This window comes from Anolis carolinensis, chromosome 4, assembly GCF_035594765.1.
Source record: "Anolis carolinensis isolate JA03-04 chromosome 4, rAnoCar3.1.pri, whole genome shotgun sequence".
NCBI classification, from domain to species: domain Eukaryota; kingdom Metazoa; phylum Chordata; class Lepidosauria; order Squamata; family Dactyloidae; genus Anolis; species Anolis carolinensis.
The window spans coordinates 87,567,125-87,585,825 of NC_085844.1; the positions used below are offsets into that span (position 1 = coordinate 87,567,125).

Sequence of the window (18,701 nt, forward strand, 5' to 3'; positions counted from 1 at the left end):
TTTGGCGGTAGCCACGCCCCTCCGTTCCCGGAGGGCATATAAGGCAGCCCTCGGCGGTTGCTCCCCAGTTCCTTTTTTTCCGCCGCAAGGTTCACTTCGGACTCCCATGTCTACGACTCGCTTCAAGCGCTGCACTCAGTGTGCCGCAAAAATCCCCGATTCCGACGGCCACGCCAAGTGCCTCTACTGCCTCGGGGAGGCACATGTCGTCGGTACCTGCCGTTTCTGCCTGGCCCTGACGGCTCAGGCTAGGAAGAATAGAGCCGCGAGGCTTAGAGCAGCGCTCTACGAAAAATCGCTTGCTCCTGAACCCGTTCCGTCGACTTCGGGCACGAAGCCGTCGGTCGACCCGAGAAAGATGTCGGCTCCAACGGCTAAAGCTCCCTCGGTCTCGTCCAGGGCGTCCAGAGCCTCCAGATCGGCTAAAGCCGCCAAACCGCCGTGCACACTCACCACGGCCACGATGTCGACACGTTCCGGTCGAGTCGGCCCTTCCTCAACATCGAGCTCGGTGGCCTCCGTTTCCTCGGCCCGTTCCCATCTCGGGGCCCCTCCATCGACCTCTGCGATGAAGATCGCCTTTAAGAGGGCGCATGAGGAGGCTCGTCAGACGCAATCCGACTCAGCTATGGTCCCGCCTACACCGGGAAAATCCATGAGGGTTTCGTCAAAACAACCACTCGCAAAGAAGAGGGCTACCCAGCGTTCCTCTTCCTCTGCCTCCTCCAAGATGGACGTCCCCTCTTCGGCGACTTCGTCCAGAAAATCCTCTCCAATCCCTCCCGCTCAGCGGCCTCGTCAACCTTCTCCTCAGCAACTTTCTGATGGCGAGCTGCAGGACTCACCCCACCACTCTACCCAGACAGTGGTCAGGGTGCCATCTCCTCGACCTGCTGCCTCACATCGCCCGTCTCGACAACAGCTTTTTCCCCCGACTTCGACACCGGAACGGGGTAGACAAACCGCCCGCCTGGCTCGAGCGGCCCAGGCCTCGGCTTCTAAGGAACCTCGACCACAGATGGCTCCTGCTCTTGTGGCTTTGCCACCACCAGAGACTGTGTTGTCATCTCCCCCTCAGTCCCCTCAAGGGGCTGAGGACGATGAGATCGATGTCGATCGCCCTGACTCCGCTCTCTCGGCCTCAGTGGTATCTCTAGGCCTTGATCTCTCTCCTCCTCATGATGCCTATGAGGTCGACCCTCCTTCGCCTACCGACAACATTCGGGCCTTCTCCGAACAGATGGTTAGAATGGCCGATGCCTTGGGTCTAGAAATCAAACAAACCTCTAAGGCAGTGTCTGACCCGGTTTTCAAACGGGTCCAAGCCCAGGCCCCTCCGGCCACGCTGTTGCCGTTTCTGCCTTACCTCCTGGATGTCATCCAATCTTCGTGGAAGACTCCTTCCTCAATTCCTCCTACCTCGAAGAGAATTGAATCTTGGTATCGTACAGATGATGACACCTTAGAGTGGCTTAAACACCATCCCGACCCAAATTCCATGGTTGTTAAAGCTTCTCAAACTTCCGGTCGTGAATCCACTACCCCTGCAGATAGAGAGGGCAAGAGATTTGACGCGGTCGGCCGAAAGCTCTACTCCGGGGCCCTTCTACTTTGTAGAATGGCGAACTATGGGGCATGTATGGGGGCCTACCAGCAGATCCTTTGGGAGAAAGCTCAGCCCTTCTTCTCGAAGTTGTCCGACGAAGACCGGTCGGTTATGTCCACCCTCCAGCAAGAGGCCGACTCGCTAGCTCATCACCAAATCCAGATGGCTAAGCATACCGGCGACACGGCCGGCAAGATGATCGCCCACGCCATTGCCATTCGTCGCCACGCCTGGCTGAGGTCGTCCGGTTTGTCTTCCTCCTCGAGGCAGGTCATCGAGGACCTCCCCTTCGACGCCATGGGCCTCTTTAATTCTGGCACCGACGACAAGCTCAAGACCAACCATGACTTTAAAGTTCTGGCCACTAAATGCGGCGATCAACCCCAAGCTCACCGCACCAAGTGGTTTCCTCAACGCTTTCGTCGCTTCCCGCCTCCCTCTTATCGCCATCAATCCTTCAGGCGTCCCTCGGTATCGAACAACCAGAACCGCCAACAGCCCCGTCGGGCTGCTCAACCACAAAGACAGCGCGGCCGGGCCACCCCCACCGCTGGTCAACCTCTCCGGCGTTCCTGACGCCATCTCTCTTTCCAAAGACTCTTTCTACGGTACCGATGCAGCTCTCATTCCTCCACACCCCTCTCCTCCACCGAATCAACCTCATGGTCTCTTTCTAGACCGCCTGGCTCCCTTCTTTCACCGGTGGAAATCTATTACTTCAGATGCCTGGGTTCTCAAAATTGTCCAAGAAGGCTATGCCTTAGAGTTCGAGGAACTCCCGCCCACCGGTTAGGTCCTTCTCTCCAATCCTTCTCAAGAAATTCTCATAGAGGTCGACGCCCTTCTCGCCAAAGGGGCTATTCGGCCTTCTCCATCGGTACAGGACCCTCAAAGCTTCTTCTCCAGATACTTCACGGTTCCGAAGAGGGGTGGGGGCCTCCGCCCCATTCTAGACTTACGTATGCTCAATGCCTTCATACGCCCAACCAAGTTCAGGATGGTGTCCATCGCCTCCATCCTCCCGATGCTTCAGCGCGGAGACTACTTTGTGTCTATAGACCTTCGAGACGCTTATTTCCACGTGGCGATCCGAGAAAACCACAGGCGCTTCCTCTCTTTCAAGGTTCTCGACCAGACCTACCAGTTCACCGTTTTACCCTTTGGCCTCGTTACGGCCCCAAGGGTTTTTACCAAAGTCGTCGCTGTCGTGGCCGCCCACCTCCGGCTCCAGGGGATCACAGTCTTCCCTTATCTAGACGACTGGCTTCTGGTCGAATCCGACCCTGCCCTCCTCCGACGTCACGTCGACTACACCCTCTCTCTTCTAAAATCTCTCGGTCTCCAGCTAAACCCCGACAAATCTCACCTCACTCCGTCGAACAAAATCCGCTTCATCGGCGCCCTGTTCGACTCAATCTCTCGAACTGTCTCTCTCCCGCTCGACAGGTTCCTAGCCCTCCGTCAACAGATCGTCTCTTGCGAGACCCACCGGAGGGTTCGGGCTCGATCCATCCAGGTGCTGCTCGGCCACATGGCCTCCACAGTTCTCACGACCCCGTTTGCCAGACTCCATTTCCGGACTCTGCAGAGATGGTTTATAGACGTTTTCAAGCCTTTTCGCCACCTCAACTCGAGGTTTCTCTCCGTTCCGCCCCACGTTCGTCGGTCGCTTCTCTGGTGGAAGTCCCTCTCCAATGTCTGCAAGGGTCTTCCGTTCCACCCGATCCCTCCCTCGACCACCATAACCACAGACTCATCCAATTTCGGCTGGGGAGCCCACATGAGCGGTCTCACCGTTCAAGGCCTCTGGTCTCCTTCCGAGAAGGTCAATCACATAAACTTTCTAGAACTCCTAGCCATCTTCAAGGCTCTGAAAGCCTTCTCCCGCCTGATCTCCCAAAAATCTATCCTCATCCAATCAGACAACACAGTGGCAGTCTTTTACATCAACAAACAGGGCGGCACGGGTTCGAGGAAGCTAATGCTTCTCTCCTCTCAGCTGTGGCACTGGTGCATAGGCCGCAACATCCAAGTCACGGCGATTCACCTTCCCGGGATCCAGAACAATCTAGCAGACGCCCTCAGCAGGATGACGACCTCCTCCCACGAGTGGATGCTCGATCCCGAGACTCTTCTTTCTCTTTTTCACAAATGGGGTTTTCCCACTCTGGACCTCTTTGCTTCTCCCCAAAACGCACAGTTGCCTCGGTACGGGGCGAGACTTCCCCCGTCCTCCTTTCCAGGATGCCTGGGAGACGCCTTCCTTCTCGACTGGTCTGCGGAACCGATCTACCTCTTTCCGCCCTTTCCCCTCATACCGAAGGTCCTACAGAAACTCCGGTCGATACCGACGTCGGCGATCCTGATAGCTCCGGCCTGGCCTCGCCAACCTTGGTTCCCGGCCCTCCTTCGTCTCTCCAGAGCGACCTCCTTCACCCTGCCTCTTCTACCACACCTATTGACCAGAGAGAACGGCCAGATCCTGCACCCGGATCTCCCCTCTCTACATCTCACTGCTTGGAGAATTCTCACCTGACCTCCCTCCCGCACAACCTGCAGGAGGTCCTCCGCGCAGCTCACAAACCAGCTACAACCAAATCCTACTCTTATAAGGTTTCTCGCTTCCGCTCCTTTCTTCGCTCCCGAGGGATTACTGCCTTTCCAACCTCGGTACCGATAGTGCTGGACTTCCTTATGTCTCTGGCAGACCAAAAACTCTCTCTCGCTTCTATGAAATCCTACTTGGCCGCCCTATCCTGGTGTTTTCAACAACATGGTAAACCCTCGTTGTTCTCTGATCACCTCGTCAAAACCTTCTTAAAGGGATACAATAACATCTGCCCACCGTCTCAGCCTCCGACTCCGGGGTGGAACCTCGAGCTCGTGCTTTCCCAGCTCACTGCCCCCCCTTTCGAACCTTTGGCTTCGACCGACCTACGTCTCCTTTCTTGGAAAGTTGCCTTCCTGGTGGCCATAACTTCGGCGCGCAGACCCTCAGAGCTGGCGGCCCTTCGGGTTGATGAGCCCTACCTCCGTTTTCATCATGACCGCGCCGTTCTCCGTCCGGACATCACCTTCCTCCCCAAGGTGGTCTCAGCTTTTCACCTTAACCAGGACATTGTCCTTCCTGCCTTCTTTCCAGACCCCTCGTCTCCTCTTGAGCGGAGACTGCACCTTCTTGATGTGCGTAGGGCACTCCTTTTCTATCGGGACCGTACTAAAGACATTCGAAAGACCCCAAAACTTTGTGGCCCATGCCCCTGATAAACTGGGCAATCCTATTTCTTCTCAAAGACTGTCTCATTGGATTGCTCAAGCCATTGAACTGGCCTACGAACTAGCCAAACGACCGCCTCCCCCTTCGGTTCGCCCGCGTTCGACGAGGGGCCTCTCCACGTCGACTGCCTTCCTAAGGGGCATTCCCCTGGACTCTATTTGCAGAGCAGCTATCTGGTCCAACGCCCTTACGTTCGTGTCTCACTACAGGGTAGACCAGAAAACCTTAAAGGACTCAGCCTTTGCTAGAGCAGTTTTGTCATCCTGTTTGTCCTGAAGGGCTTCTTCATATGTTCCTTCTCTAAGGATATTTTCATGCGACTCTTTTTGTCGTTTCCCTGTTCAGTACATGTTTGCACTGTTCTCTCTGAAATATTGTGCCTTATTTGATTCTGCCTTCCTCCTTTGAGGAATGATTTGCCTGGCTTACACATGTTTTCTTAGATTGTTTATATCATGCCTTACCGGACTGTTCTCGGTATTATGCGTGTGTTCATGCAATACTTCAATGGGTCCTTCGGACCATGTTTTTCTGATGCTTAATAAACATATGTTTGGACATTATCTCGTTGTCAGGGTTTGCTTAGCCCGCCTCCGAGACCTGAGCTTGCTAGTCTCCATTAGTGTGCATTCACAGAGTACACGAAGAAAAAGGACAGGTTGCTTACCTGTAACCATGTTTCTTCGAGTGTACTCTGTGAATTCACACAAGCCCGCCCTTCCTTCCCCTCTGGCAAACCCTCTTCCTTCCTCGTTGCCTTAGCGGCGTAGGAACTGGGGAGCAACCGCCGAGGGCTGCCTTATATGCCCTCCGGGGACGGAGGGGCGTGGCTACCGCCAAAATTCAAACTTCAGCTTGGGAAGAGTTTCCGTTGGAACCTGCGCAGGCGCAGCCTCTCCATTAGTGTGAATTCACAGAGTACACTCGAAGAAACATGGTTACAGGTAAGCAACCTGTCCATTTTAATTATGACTGTGAAGCCTTTAACACTTAAGTGTGGTTGCTTGCAGAATTGAAAGTTCGGTTGATCAAGAAACCAAAGTGTTTATAATCCAGCTTCTGTAATGAAATGTATTGTCAGTTTCATTTAGATTGAAACCTCAAACAAAGCAGGTTGTAGGTCAGAGAAGGGAAAATTTGTGGCCCTTCATAAATTGTTGAACTGCAGCTCTGTTTAGCCAACCACATCTGGAGGCAAATACATAGGTGGTAGACTGAGAATGAAGAATCCATAAGAAGGACATAAAATGTATTGGAAGCTTTGATTGTTATGTTTATACCTAACTTTTGAGTCAAGATTATTTCATCATTCAAGATGGCATGCCAAAGAAATTTATAGCATCAAAGGCCATGGACTATGGAACTGAAGGAGTAAGGATACGAAGGACAAATGTTATGCATCCACACACAACTTGTGCATATTGTGGTTTATTTAAGCCATGAATTTAGCTTAGGGTTAGGCACGCAGAGACTCTCTCATAGCTGCGTATTCGTGACTTACGGTAATTTCTTGTAGATGGGCTTCCATGGCTTATTTAATAGCATAGTGTGTGAGAATATGCTGCTCATACCACATTCCTATAAAGCTAAAGTACAGGGAAGAAGCAATTTAAAGCCCAGCTGAAGCAAGTGTGCATCAGTGTTGAACCCTTCCTATCCTCCACAATTTTTCTGTCTTGTGAGACTGTAAATAATCCCTTGCTGGAAGGAGGGGAGGGTATTCTTATAAGCCCATTGTAAAACATGATTCCTTTTTTCTTTTTAAAAATTTGGCATATTTTAACCATTGATCATTTTGATTTAGTGTAAGAATCAGATTCAGGCTACATATTGTGTCCTCCCCAACCCCCCAAAAAGCAGCCTTCCATTTCACTCACTTGGGTAACATGGATTTCACGTTGACTGTTATTTGTGATGCCGAAGTAGAGCAGTGGAGTGGGAAAATGTGTGTGGAAATGGTAAGGCTTAGGGGAAGAAATACCTGTTTCCTAAATTCTTTAGTATTATGGCCCAAATTCTGTTGCTATACTGTACTTGTATACCAATCCATTTCGTCATGGAATAAGTAATTTCAAAAGCTGACCTTCCCAGGCTACTTGGAAGGTTGGAAGTGGGGTATTAGAGAATTAGGTTGCCTCAAACTGTATGTTTCCTTCTTTGGTCAGTACAGCAGGTACAACTTTTCTGCCTTACCACTGCAGCACCTATTTAATGAACCAACAGAATTTTGGACTAAATGTGAGCTGGACCTATATTATGCATGGTTAACAAATAAGAATTAAGTAAATATTCTGAGAATTGTCAAATTAAGTGTTTATATCAGAAGGATCCAGGTGTAACTCCTGATTCAAGCAGCTTTTATGGGCCAACCCTTGTCTGTTTATTTTTGCCTTTATATTACCTACTTTGTCCCAATGTTCATCATGAAGCTCAAGAGGAAACACTCGGGAGCACGAACAGGGTTTGAGGAATAACAAATAGATAGTTTTAGATCTTTGTATTTAATCTGGAGTAGGTATGTGACTCCTGACCTTCGGACATGCACAAAAGTCAGAAGTTATACCTTGCAAGTTGACTATGTTACAGAATAAAGATTAGCACAATGGTTACTGTAGATTAAGTTGCTAAAAAGAAAAAAAGCTGCTTGCAGTTAAATCCAAGAAAAAGTCTAAATGTATCATGCAAATCCTGGATTAGACTCCATCTAGAGTACATCACAATGTCTCTCAATATCACTTCATGCAGGATAAAATCCTCTCAATTGTCGCTTGGACAAAGCTTAAAATAGTGCTGGCTTTAGCCTCTGTTTTTCAATCCATAGCTCTTGATCTCTTGTGAAATAATGTGTTGATTTGTGAATTGTATACCAAATGCTTCCATAGAGAATAATTTCTTTTATCCCTTCATTTCAGAAATGCCTGAGAGGAAGTAAGCATTTTAAATGGGAACTTTCGTATTTTGGCATTTTAACCAACATGAATATTTTATCTGAATGCCATTTTAAAGGTCTTCTTGTGATCACATGTTAATGCAAATCTATTGAACTTGAAGGTCACTTTTAGTGAATTGATTCATGTTCAATACTTTTTACTCCTAACTCAAAGATGTGTTTGACATTCATAGATTTCTTTTTAAATGCATATACCATTTATATAGTTCCTGTACTTTCTTTAAAAGAAAAAAAATGGTGTAAGATTAGTATTTTTATTAGAAATGCCTGAGATGTCCTTGCTGCATAGAAATGATGTAGTCAACAGACTGAAATCTTGTTGATGCAGAAAGATTCTGAATGGATAAAACTCCACCTGTAGGCATTTTAGCAAACCTGTTTTCAATCCTGTGTGTTCTGATTCTTTGTTGTGCTACGTGTGTGTGTGTAAACTAAGGGAAGACAACTTGCAGCCCCCTAAATGTTGTTGGACTAAAGCTTTCAACATCCTTTAGTGAAAAGAAATGAGTGGTTGGGTTGGCTGCCAGTTGCCTATCCCTGGTATAAACTGTAGGGGTAAGTGATGAAGAATTACCATGGTCAGATTTTGATACTAAGATCCACTTTCATAGGAGTGCGGCATTGCAAGTCTGCCTCTCACAAGCTTCTCATGTCACAGAGAGAATATTTGCAAGTACTTCTCCCATGTGTTTCTTGGTTTATGTTGCCTTCCCCCGCATCAAGCACCATACAAAATGATCACTCGAATCGGGAGATCCATAAGTTTAACATTATCATATGTTGTCACTACTTTGTGGATCCCAACAACAGAAGAGAAAACTTTTGTCAGCAGCCACAGATTGGCTGGTAACACTTGGGTCTATGTCTCATTATCTCAGCTTAGAAACTGGGATTGTTTTGAGATTCCATTGTTTCAGGGCATATTTAAACACAGTGATTTATTGTTAAATGTGGACTTGGAGGAAAAGAAATAGGCTATCAGACACATTCCATGACAACACTGCCCTCTGATCCAGGATAATCATACAATTCACCTTGCTGTAAATGTGTTTAAACCGCTACTTAGTGAAGTGATGCTGTATTTTTCACTTCTGTAACTTACTTGACCTCTACAGTGCTTATGAAGCTAATGCTTTTAGCCTCAGGAAAAAATGCTTTAAAGAGTCTCATAAACCTTGCCACAGTCTTTTCTAATTGGTGGTGTTCAGGGCCATTGGGTGTATGCAGTTTTCCTCTGAATACTCTGAAGCATTCAAACAATATCTGTTATCCAAAAAGATGTAACTAGCTGGCAACACGCATTAAGAATGTATGTTGCCTTAACCCTTTGGGAAAGGTGAGATAAGAAAACAGAGTTGTGGCTATTGATTCCATGGTTCGCTTTATCAATTTAAGAACTTAACGAACTAAAAAAGGTGTTCCAGATTAATTGGGCAGCAGCTTTTATATTATTTTAGATATAAAAGAACGTTAGATGGTAGTTCCCACATTAAAAGAGACATCGGCCTTTTGTGCCATGGTCTGAAGGAATGCTTCCTCCCAGACTAAAATACACTTCTAATATTTAAAAAGAAAAAAGATGGGTTTCCTGATGTAGAAATATTATTTTGAAGTCTCATTAGACTAGAGTGTCTTTAAAACCTAAACAATTATGTTGACCTAGAGTTAGTTTACTGCTAATGCTGTTGTTTTCTTCTCCGACCAACTTGGAGTTTTGAGAGAAAGTTCTTCTCTCCCTTCCATCCCCTCTTTGAATCCCCTCAGAAAAAAAACCCATGTAATATTGATTGGCATGTCTAAGGGATTGCCCAGTGGACATATGAGTGAGAATTTGAACTTGGGCCTCTTTGGTGTACAGGTAAATCTCTACCCACTATGTAATGCTAACTTTGGAAGCATGCAGTGGTTAGGAACACCAACAAGTTCGCTGTTGGGCTTACGTGGATATTCCTTGTTTATGAAGAAGTAGAAATCCTACATTGAGAACCTATAAGATGTTCCTTTCTCCATCATGGTCAACTGTGAAATATGCACATCTGGAATTTCTTGAATGACATGTAATAAGAATTAGATTTTTTATTGTCTTTCTCTGAACCACAGTAATTGAAACATGATAGTTTAATAGTTCTGTCCTTTCTTCCATCTTTTATAGTTAAAGCTTTCCATCTTAAATACGATGAAGTTCGCCTAGATCCAAATGTCCAGAAATGGGATGTAACACTGTTAGAGCTCAGTTATCACAAACGGCACTTGGACAGACCAGTATTCCTGCGTTTCTGGGAAACATTGGACAGGTAAATACTAGACTGGAGGGATGGGGGGATCAGCATTATATTTGCATCTTGCAGGAAACTGTGCAGCTGAAATATATAGTAGTCAATGTGTAAGTAATTCTGTGTTTTTAAAAAAGTATTCAACCACAGAGTTCTTCTAGTTTTATGGTTGCAAACGATGTTTTCATAAAATGTTTACAGGGCTATCTTTCATTTTTTGCTTCTTTCCCCTGCAAGTAATATTTTTGAGAGGTTATAGATAGCAAAGCAGTTGCCATTTTGCTCTGAATTCATTTGCTTGTGAAATTCCTCACTCTGGCAAATGAGCAGATAGCTGCAGATCTCTCTGCATTTTTGTGACTTTTTGTTGTACTTTTCACATAACGAAAGTGGTGTGAGAGTGGTCTTTTACACACACACATAGTCCAAACATCTCTGCTGAAGCATGCCGATTTTCAGAATATTACCCTAGAACAGGGTGCCAAACTCATTTTCATTGAAGACCACATTGCTTTCAAAGGGCAGTTGAATCCATGCTTGGAGAATCCATGGATATAGAGGGCCAATTATGTTTTGGTTTGGTTTTTTGGGCAATGCTCTTTAGTTTTTACCCAGTTTGGGTCCCCAATTCTTATTGAACAACAACTCTCATCACTTTTGATTATCAGCCATGTGGATAATGGGGATCCAATAGCAGTTGTGACTCTGATGTTGGATAAAGGTTAGAGGAGATTTTAAAGTCAGATTTGTATTCACAAGCCTTGTATCTAAATTAAGGTGTTATATGTTGTAACTCCCATCTGCTGTAGTCACGATGTCTCATGATGATAAAGGAGTTGTAGTCCAGCATCTGGAGGGCTCATAAAATGACATGGTGGGCCAAATTTGGCCTGTAGGCCTTAGGTTTGATACATGTTCCCTAGATATCTGACATTCAGCGCCTAATATAATAGTACAATTACTATCTTTGATCTGAAGGCTAATATACCACCCTTGAAGAATTTGTAATGAAGACTACCCTATCATGCCTTTTTCTAAATCAGCCTGTCTACCTAACTTTGCTTCAGAAACTTTGTTCCATGTACCCAATCCCATCTAAATTAAGGAAATCTTTTTCTCTTGAAGTATCCTGTAACTCTCTTACTAGAAAAGACCTGTCTGTTACCATGCATATTTTCCTTTCAGGACCAGTTAAAAGCTTTTTAATTTTTCCACACTTTTTAATTTTGTGTTTTTCATATGTTGGATCTGTCACTGGATTTTAGTTCATTTAATTTATAAGCCACTGTGACAACAACTAACTGTAACTTTGGCTGAAGAATACTGTTAGATTTTAAATAACTATTCCACTTGAAGCCATCTTCCATTCAAGTTCATCTGTCCTCTTTTGAGATTTTTTTTCAGACTGTCACTCTGAAAATTAAATAGTTAAAAACCTTTTATGAATTGCTACAATTAATTGCAAATTAATTGGCAAGTTAAAGTATTATTTTGTGACAAGGTTTATTTCACATACCACTGTTCGTTATAGAGGGAGGGAATTATTATTATTATTATTTTATATTGTACCCACTTCCCCTTGTGGCTCGAAGCTGGTTACAACATAGCTAAAACACATTATCATTATATAAAATACACATTTTAAAACATATTTCTACTAAATACATACATTAAAATCGACAGAACAAAGATTAAAATAGTGAGTTTAAAATTAAAGTCTAGAGTAAACAATATCTTGTTGGAAAAATAATGAAATAAAACATTGTGCGACGCCTTGAGGTACAAACTCAATGAACGAATATGTTTGTGCTTGATTTCAATGACTTGTGTTGTTCGTATCACTTTTCCCTGTATGAAGATGTATGTCTGAATTAGCAGTTTGCCACACAAAGTTACATTAATGTGTTTTCTTTTTCCTTTACATTACAGGTACATGGTGAAGCACAAATCTCATTTGAGATTCTGAATTCTTGAGTGCCATTTTGTTTTCGCAAACTTTGGACGGAGGACTTTGAAAACTATTTTGGTCTAAGAGGAAGAGTCTCCCAATTCATGTGTGTCAGGAACATTATACAGATAAAGAAGGGAGTCATGATTCAATCTTGTTGGATCACCATCTTGCAATGACTGACCGAAAAGCCGTTGTTGTTACAAGCAAAGGATTTTGCTTAGAACTATTTTTAATAACATAAGCCTTCTAGCCTGCAATTCAAATTGTATATTTTGATAGCAGCCATTTCTTCCCTGTTTTGTTAAATTAGAAACATTTTTACAATAACATTTTTGTTCTTCAATAGAATCTAGGCTGGTTTCATGGAAGGTCATGAATGTGTGTGTGTATGTATATAGAGATAGATGTTCTATGCCACATCTCTTCTGAGCATAGTTCTTGGTTCTTTGCTTTATTGTTTCACTTGTGGGGGGACACCTTTATTTTGGTTTCTGTTATCTTCCAGTCTGAAGAACTCTAAGAACTAAGCAAAGTGAAGACTACTTTAGATGAATCAAATTGTTAGGCTGTATATGTACTGTATATTCTTTCAGTCTTTTGAAAAGGGATGAGGGGGGGTGATCCAAAATTGCTTCTTCTTTTAGGATGATAGTTTATCAACACTGTTAAAAAGAGCCATTATGAATAGGTTTGAAGTATAACATGCTCTGTGCTAATGGTTTAATTTAAAATTGTGTGTGCATATGACCCCACATTGAAGATTGTATAGAACTCTCTATACAGAAGAATATCATCTGAATTTTCAAAGTCAGAATTGACGGAATGCAATTGTACAATTGCTTCTTCTAATCCCAATAGGTATAGATCTTTCTTTCTTTTTTGAGTTTGTGATTGTGTTCTTATATTATCTTGGCAGTTAAGAGGACCAGAGGTAATATGGGAAGAGAGGTGCATTTTCTTCCTTGACCCTCAAACCAAGTCAACATTAGTCCAGATTTCTGTGTTTAATCTTAATAGAGGGAGGACATGCAACATGGGAACTCTTTCTTTGGATGCTACAGAAAGGATTAGTATCCAACACTACCAAGGTAACGTAAGAACTCAATCCCAGGTGTACAGGAAACCCAAACTCACTCAAATTCCAGTTATGACTGGTTAGGTCTGTTTTTTGGCATTCCCATCGGATAGGAAGTTTTTGGCACCAAAGAACATATTTACTTGACAGGGAATGAGCATAAGAGAGACAGGAAAATGCTGGTGTTTCTGTGAGTTTGTCTTTTTATACTGTTGCAGCTATATGCTGTGTATCATTGTGTAAACAAAATGACTTTAAAATGTTCACTTTGTTAATTGATTTTTTTGAGATAAAGAAAGTGCTTATTTCTGTTTCAAATCCAGAACCATGTTTTTATGCTGAGCATCTGAGCTCTTACAGAAGTAAAATATTCCACATAGTCTTCCTTAGTTCTGCTTTTATTTCTTATCTACCCGATTCTTTGTGTAACATTGGCTAATGAAATATGAAGGCTTTTCTTACTCTCTCCCTCTTACGATGCTATTGAGGTTTAAATAATTTTCAGGATACTTCAGATTCTTTTCATATTCATTTCTAATATATATGGCGACTGTGATTTCTATTTTGTTGTAGCTAGTGCAAGAATCAATTTTTCAGCCTTTGAGTGCTTTTCTTTTTTAACGTGATGTTAAAAATTCACAATGGTAGTATTTTTTGAAAGAATATTACAGTACGCCTAGATAAATGAATTAAATCAGGAATGGAATGTGTTTTTAAAATAAAAGGGGTTTCAGATATCTCTCTTCACACTGACTGTGTCCCAGCACTTTTATTTAGCACTGTGAAGAACCAGAGCTACTTTCATTCTTAAATGGTAAGGTATGGTTAATGCATTTGCTTGTATACTGTCCATTTTTTAGTATTTGAAATTTTAAAAAATTTCAGACCTTCAGTTACTAACTGTAACACGTTTGTGTAATATAAATTATTCTAAAAAGAGTTGTGATTTTTTAAAAGTCTAGTTTCTTTTCTAGAGCTTTGTGGGAACTTCAGCAAATATGTTAACTCTGTAATGATTTCTGTAACAAAGCTAGGTTAATGTGCTATGCACTTTCCCCTACCTGTCCTACAGCGGTATAGGTCTGCTAAGCAGAGCTCAGAAGTTGCAAGAAATACTTTCTGAAGACAAAAGTCTAAAACAATCATTTGTCCTCCTTTCTGTTTACTCTTAAAATATCGTTATATATCCACATTTCTACTTTTAATAACACTCTTCTAAATCAAAAATCCAATAATTGTAGTTCCCATCGTTGTTGTAGGAATCTCAGCTAATTCACACATTTTCAGCAGCCGTTCTTCTTGAATTGGGATATCGAGTTCTTTCAATCTCTGGTCATGGATGCTTCATTCTCACTGCAGTAATCGTATATAGTCAATTTCAACTTATGGCAACCCAAAGGTGAACCTATCCTGGGAATTTCTTGGCATTTTTTAGAGGAAATTTGCCATTTTCTTCTTCTGAGACTGACCCAAGATGATCCAATGGGTTTCCATTGCTGAGTGGGGATTTGACGCCACTTTTCCTGCTATGGTTCAATGCTGTGGAATCATGAGGGTTATAGTTTGGTGAAGCACCAGCATTCTTAGGCAGAGAAGGCTATAGACTTTGAAAAACTACAACTTCCATGACGCCATAGCATTTGACAGTTAAAGTGTCAATCAGCATTAATCCTACAGTGTAGATGCACCTTATTCCAGGATTCAAACCACTACAATATACTTGTTCTCATTAGAGTGCTACTGTTCTCAGGGATGTGACTTGAAAATTATATGTTGTTTGCTTTATTTAGTGACCTTCATTTAATTGTTTAATTACTGTTCCTTTTTCTTTTCTTTCTCTTCCTCCTCCCTCTTGTCCCACAACCCCTTTCTTCAAGAAAGTGTGTACATTTCTTCTTGCATGGTCACTGTGAAATACACACCTGTGGTATTTCTTGCATCCACACAGCTGTTTTGGAGCTTTGTGTAATTAGGGACTCCAGCCCCGCCCAACTCCACCAATGATAAAACCAGGCAGTGGGGCTTGAAACCTTAGTTCCTTTCGTCCGTGAAAGCAGCAACATCGAGATTCTCTATTTCTCCATTGATTCACTGTTGTCTTGACTACAGGACTCCTAACTACTCTAACAGACTTACCCTTCAGCTAGTTGATTTGATTCACGTGAGTATGGTGGCCTCTTTGGCCTTAAAGTGTTTGGCTTGTGGGGGGAAACTGCCCCAGGACAACACCCACCTTCTCTGTATTCTTTGCCAGTGGGGAGACCAAGCTGCTCTCTCCCGCCCTGGCCTCTGTCCTTGCAGGTGCAGGCTGCCTTGGACCTGGCCCTTGGGGCCGAGGACCTGCTTGCTCCCTCCTCAGCTTCTCTTCCTCAGGCAGGGAAGAAAGCGGCGAAGTAGCTTACCACCCCTCCATCAAATATCCAGAGGGGGCAGAGTCAGCACCGGCCATGTGCAACTGGAAGACAAAATGTCTTCCTGGCCAGTGGCATAGAGGGGGCCAGAGCTTGGGTTCCCAGTTGCTTACTCCTTTGGAAGCAAGCAGTGTGGCCACCTAACCCGCCTGTTCTTTCACCACCTCATTTACCCCAGCGGGAAGTCAATGCGCTGGGCCCTGCCATGCATTTGCCTCCCTCTGAAGAGGTTAAGGCTTTGGCAGCCACACCGCCTCTGCGAGCGATGGCTTGCTGGGGCACTGGGGCTCAGCCCCTGCAGGATGATCCCCTAGAGGTCCCCTCTGTTTGCCCCCCACCTCGTGCAGGTCCTCACCATTTGTTTCAGCCAGCATCGGTGCAGTTTGTGAGTACAACCCCCTTTTTCTCCTTCCCTGGCAACTTGGCCTGCCTGTCAGCAGGGGGGCTGATATTGTTTGCCCCATCCTCCAATTCCTTTCGATTTTCCTCAGAATTTTGGAGGCCCTGTCACTCAATCCCACCAAGTGGGCAGCTTTGTTGATGACTGCTTTTTGCGGTACGACCCTAAGGCCTCAAGCCCCACTGCCTGGCTTTATCATTGGTGGGAATGGGTGGGTCTGGAGTCCCTAAGTACACAAAGCTCTTCAATGAGGATCTGAAACAGCTGTCTGGATGCAGGAAATACCACAGGTGTGAATTTCACAGTTGACCATTCGAAGAAATATGGCTACAGGTAAGCAACCCTACTTTTCAGTGCCTCCAGAATCAAGTACACGTTGCATGTAAACACACCTGCCTACCCCATTCCAGAAAATGTGTCTGATTGTTTGCAGTATATCTAAACAATTTGAGCTAATGCTTCAAAAGGTTGTGCTTTGAACTCTCTTCTCAGAAATTCCCAGGTAGCATGGACACTTTTTATATCTTAAAAAAGTAACTTTTTCTGATATTTTCTTACAGCTGTTACTTTTTTTATGGCAAAATGGCTGCCCCACATGACTTTGTTCCACTTTGGAACATTGGTAATTTTACGTACAGCATCAATTATACATAGATCATTGCACAAACGGCTTATAAAAAGAGCTCTGGGCACATCATATTGTCAGCAGCTTTTGATTGTTGTTGTTACGTGGCTTCAAGTTGACTCCAGTCTATGTTAATCCTAGTACAGTAGAGTCTCACTTATCCAAGCTAAACGGGCCAGCAGAAGCTTAGATAAGTGAATATATTGGATAATAAGGAGGGATTAAGGAAAAGCCTATTAAACATCAAATTAGGTTATGATTTTACAAATTAAGCGCCAAAACATCATGTTATACAACAAATTTGACAGAAAAAGCAGTTCAATACGCAGTAATGTTATGTTGTAATTACTGTATTTACGAATTTAGCACCAAAATATCACGATATATTGAAAACATTGACTACAAAAATGGCTTGGATAATCCAGAGGCTTGGATAAGCGAGGCTTGGATTAGTGGGACTCTACTGTAAATGGTATTCCTTGCCAGATTATTTCAAGGAGGATTGTCATTGCCTTCTAAGGATGAAAGAATGTGACTTGCCCAAAGTCACCCAGTAGTCTATGGCTAGGCAGATTCATAGTCCAACACTCAAGCTACTGCAATGCCCTACCAGCCACATGTATGAAGATATCCTACGGGTTCTAAGGATGGTGGGGGATACAACAATAAGTGAAAGACAAATGAAGAAACCCAGCATTATCTTCAAGAATTACTGGCTTATTTTAACAGCACAGTTTCAATTTACTTCTGATGCACTTATAGAATACATCAGGCAGAGACACCAACTTCTCTCTGTTTTTGCTGTTCTCTAATAACAGACAAAGTAGGCAAGATTTTGAATTATTTAATCATTATTTTTAAGCCAGTTGTTCCCCAAAGGTATAGGAAGATGTTAAGATAAGATTTGGCTCAAAGTTCGCCCAATGAGCTTCATGGGTGGGCAGAGTTTTGAGCCTCTGTCTTTCCAGTGCTGCTAACACTATACCACAGGAGATGAACACTGGGCAAGAAGGTAGTAAACTCCACAAGTTCATCCCTTTCTTATCTCCTCCTTCAGATCCTTCCAGTCTTTCAAATGCTTCTTCAGTTTTGGGCTAACATTTCTTGGATCTTATTTTATTAACATTTCTTTTGATATTTCTGGTAGAAAACAATTTGTTTTCATACACAGCTTTGTCAATGCCACAGTTCCGGAAAAAAATCAAAATTTCAGAAACCTTAAGATACAGAGTAATGCTGGGGCCCAACATTTTGTCTCTCAGATATTTTGGACTAAAACGGCCATCACCACTTACTATTGGCCATGTTGAATTAGGTTGCTAGGTATTATAATACATGGAAGAATATAGGATCCCCATTCCTGCACTGAAGAATGTGCATTGAGCTGGATGCCTGAATTTGAAATAATGTTTTATCATCTATTCAAATGTCAATGTAGAAAAAAAAATGTAAAGGGAAACCAGCTCTTTAATCTAAAAACAGATCTGGATAATGCAGGCTGGCAAAATCTTTTTATTTTTTGCTATGAATATAGAGACATATGTGATGAGCATCTAGTAAGTCCATAAGGAGCATTACCGTGTGTTCAAGAATGATTCAACTGATACCAGATAGAATTTTTTTGTGAATGTCAGCTTTGTTTTTAACATTTGTTTTCAGTTCAATCGATGCATAAAACATGCTGCTTGTTCTCTGTGGAGACTCTGAAACCATTTTAGCAGTACGGCTTCTCAGTGTCCTGCCCAATGAAATATGCCTTAACTTGCTTGCGCTTGCTAACACTCTATACAAAAGAGAAGCTGGCCAAAATTAATGGCTTAGATGGCGATGTGAAAATTTAATGTTGCGAGGCTGCACTCATTTTAATTCAGGAGCCATAACTAATGCCAGGCACTTTATTAAAGCAATGTGTTCATGAAAAATTTAACGCTCCCGCCTGGAGGAATTGTTGGCCTAGCAGGTTAAAGTTCGCCTAATATGCTGACAGCAATTGTCAGTGGTGCGATATACCATGTAAATCAGATTCTGTGGACGTCAAAACTCTGGCTTTCAAATCGCCTCCTAATAAAGACTGCAAGCTCCATTAAAGAATGCAGGAATTTTCAAGGAGGGAGATTTTGCCTTGGCCATTTA

The 18,701-nt window shown here is 43.4% G+C and overlaps 1 protein-coding gene across 1 annotated transcript in view; it reads left to right on the plus strand.

The window, feature by feature from the left end:
- The window catches only part of cdc73 (cell division cycle 73), a 159,704-nt gene extending 145,823 nt beyond the window's left edge, over positions 1 to 13,881 (plus strand). Inside the window, exons 16-17 of the mRNA XM_062980754.1 lie at positions 9,986 to 10,127; positions 12,036 to 13,881. Of these exons, the coding sequence (XP_062836824.1) occupies positions 9,986 to 10,127; positions 12,036 to 12,072 (179 nt within the window). The 3' untranslated portion in view covers positions 12,073 to 13,881. The remainder of the gene's footprint in view (positions 1 to 9,985; positions 10,128 to 12,035) is intronic.
- The last annotated feature ends 4,820 nt before the right edge of the window (positions 13,882 to 18,701 follow it).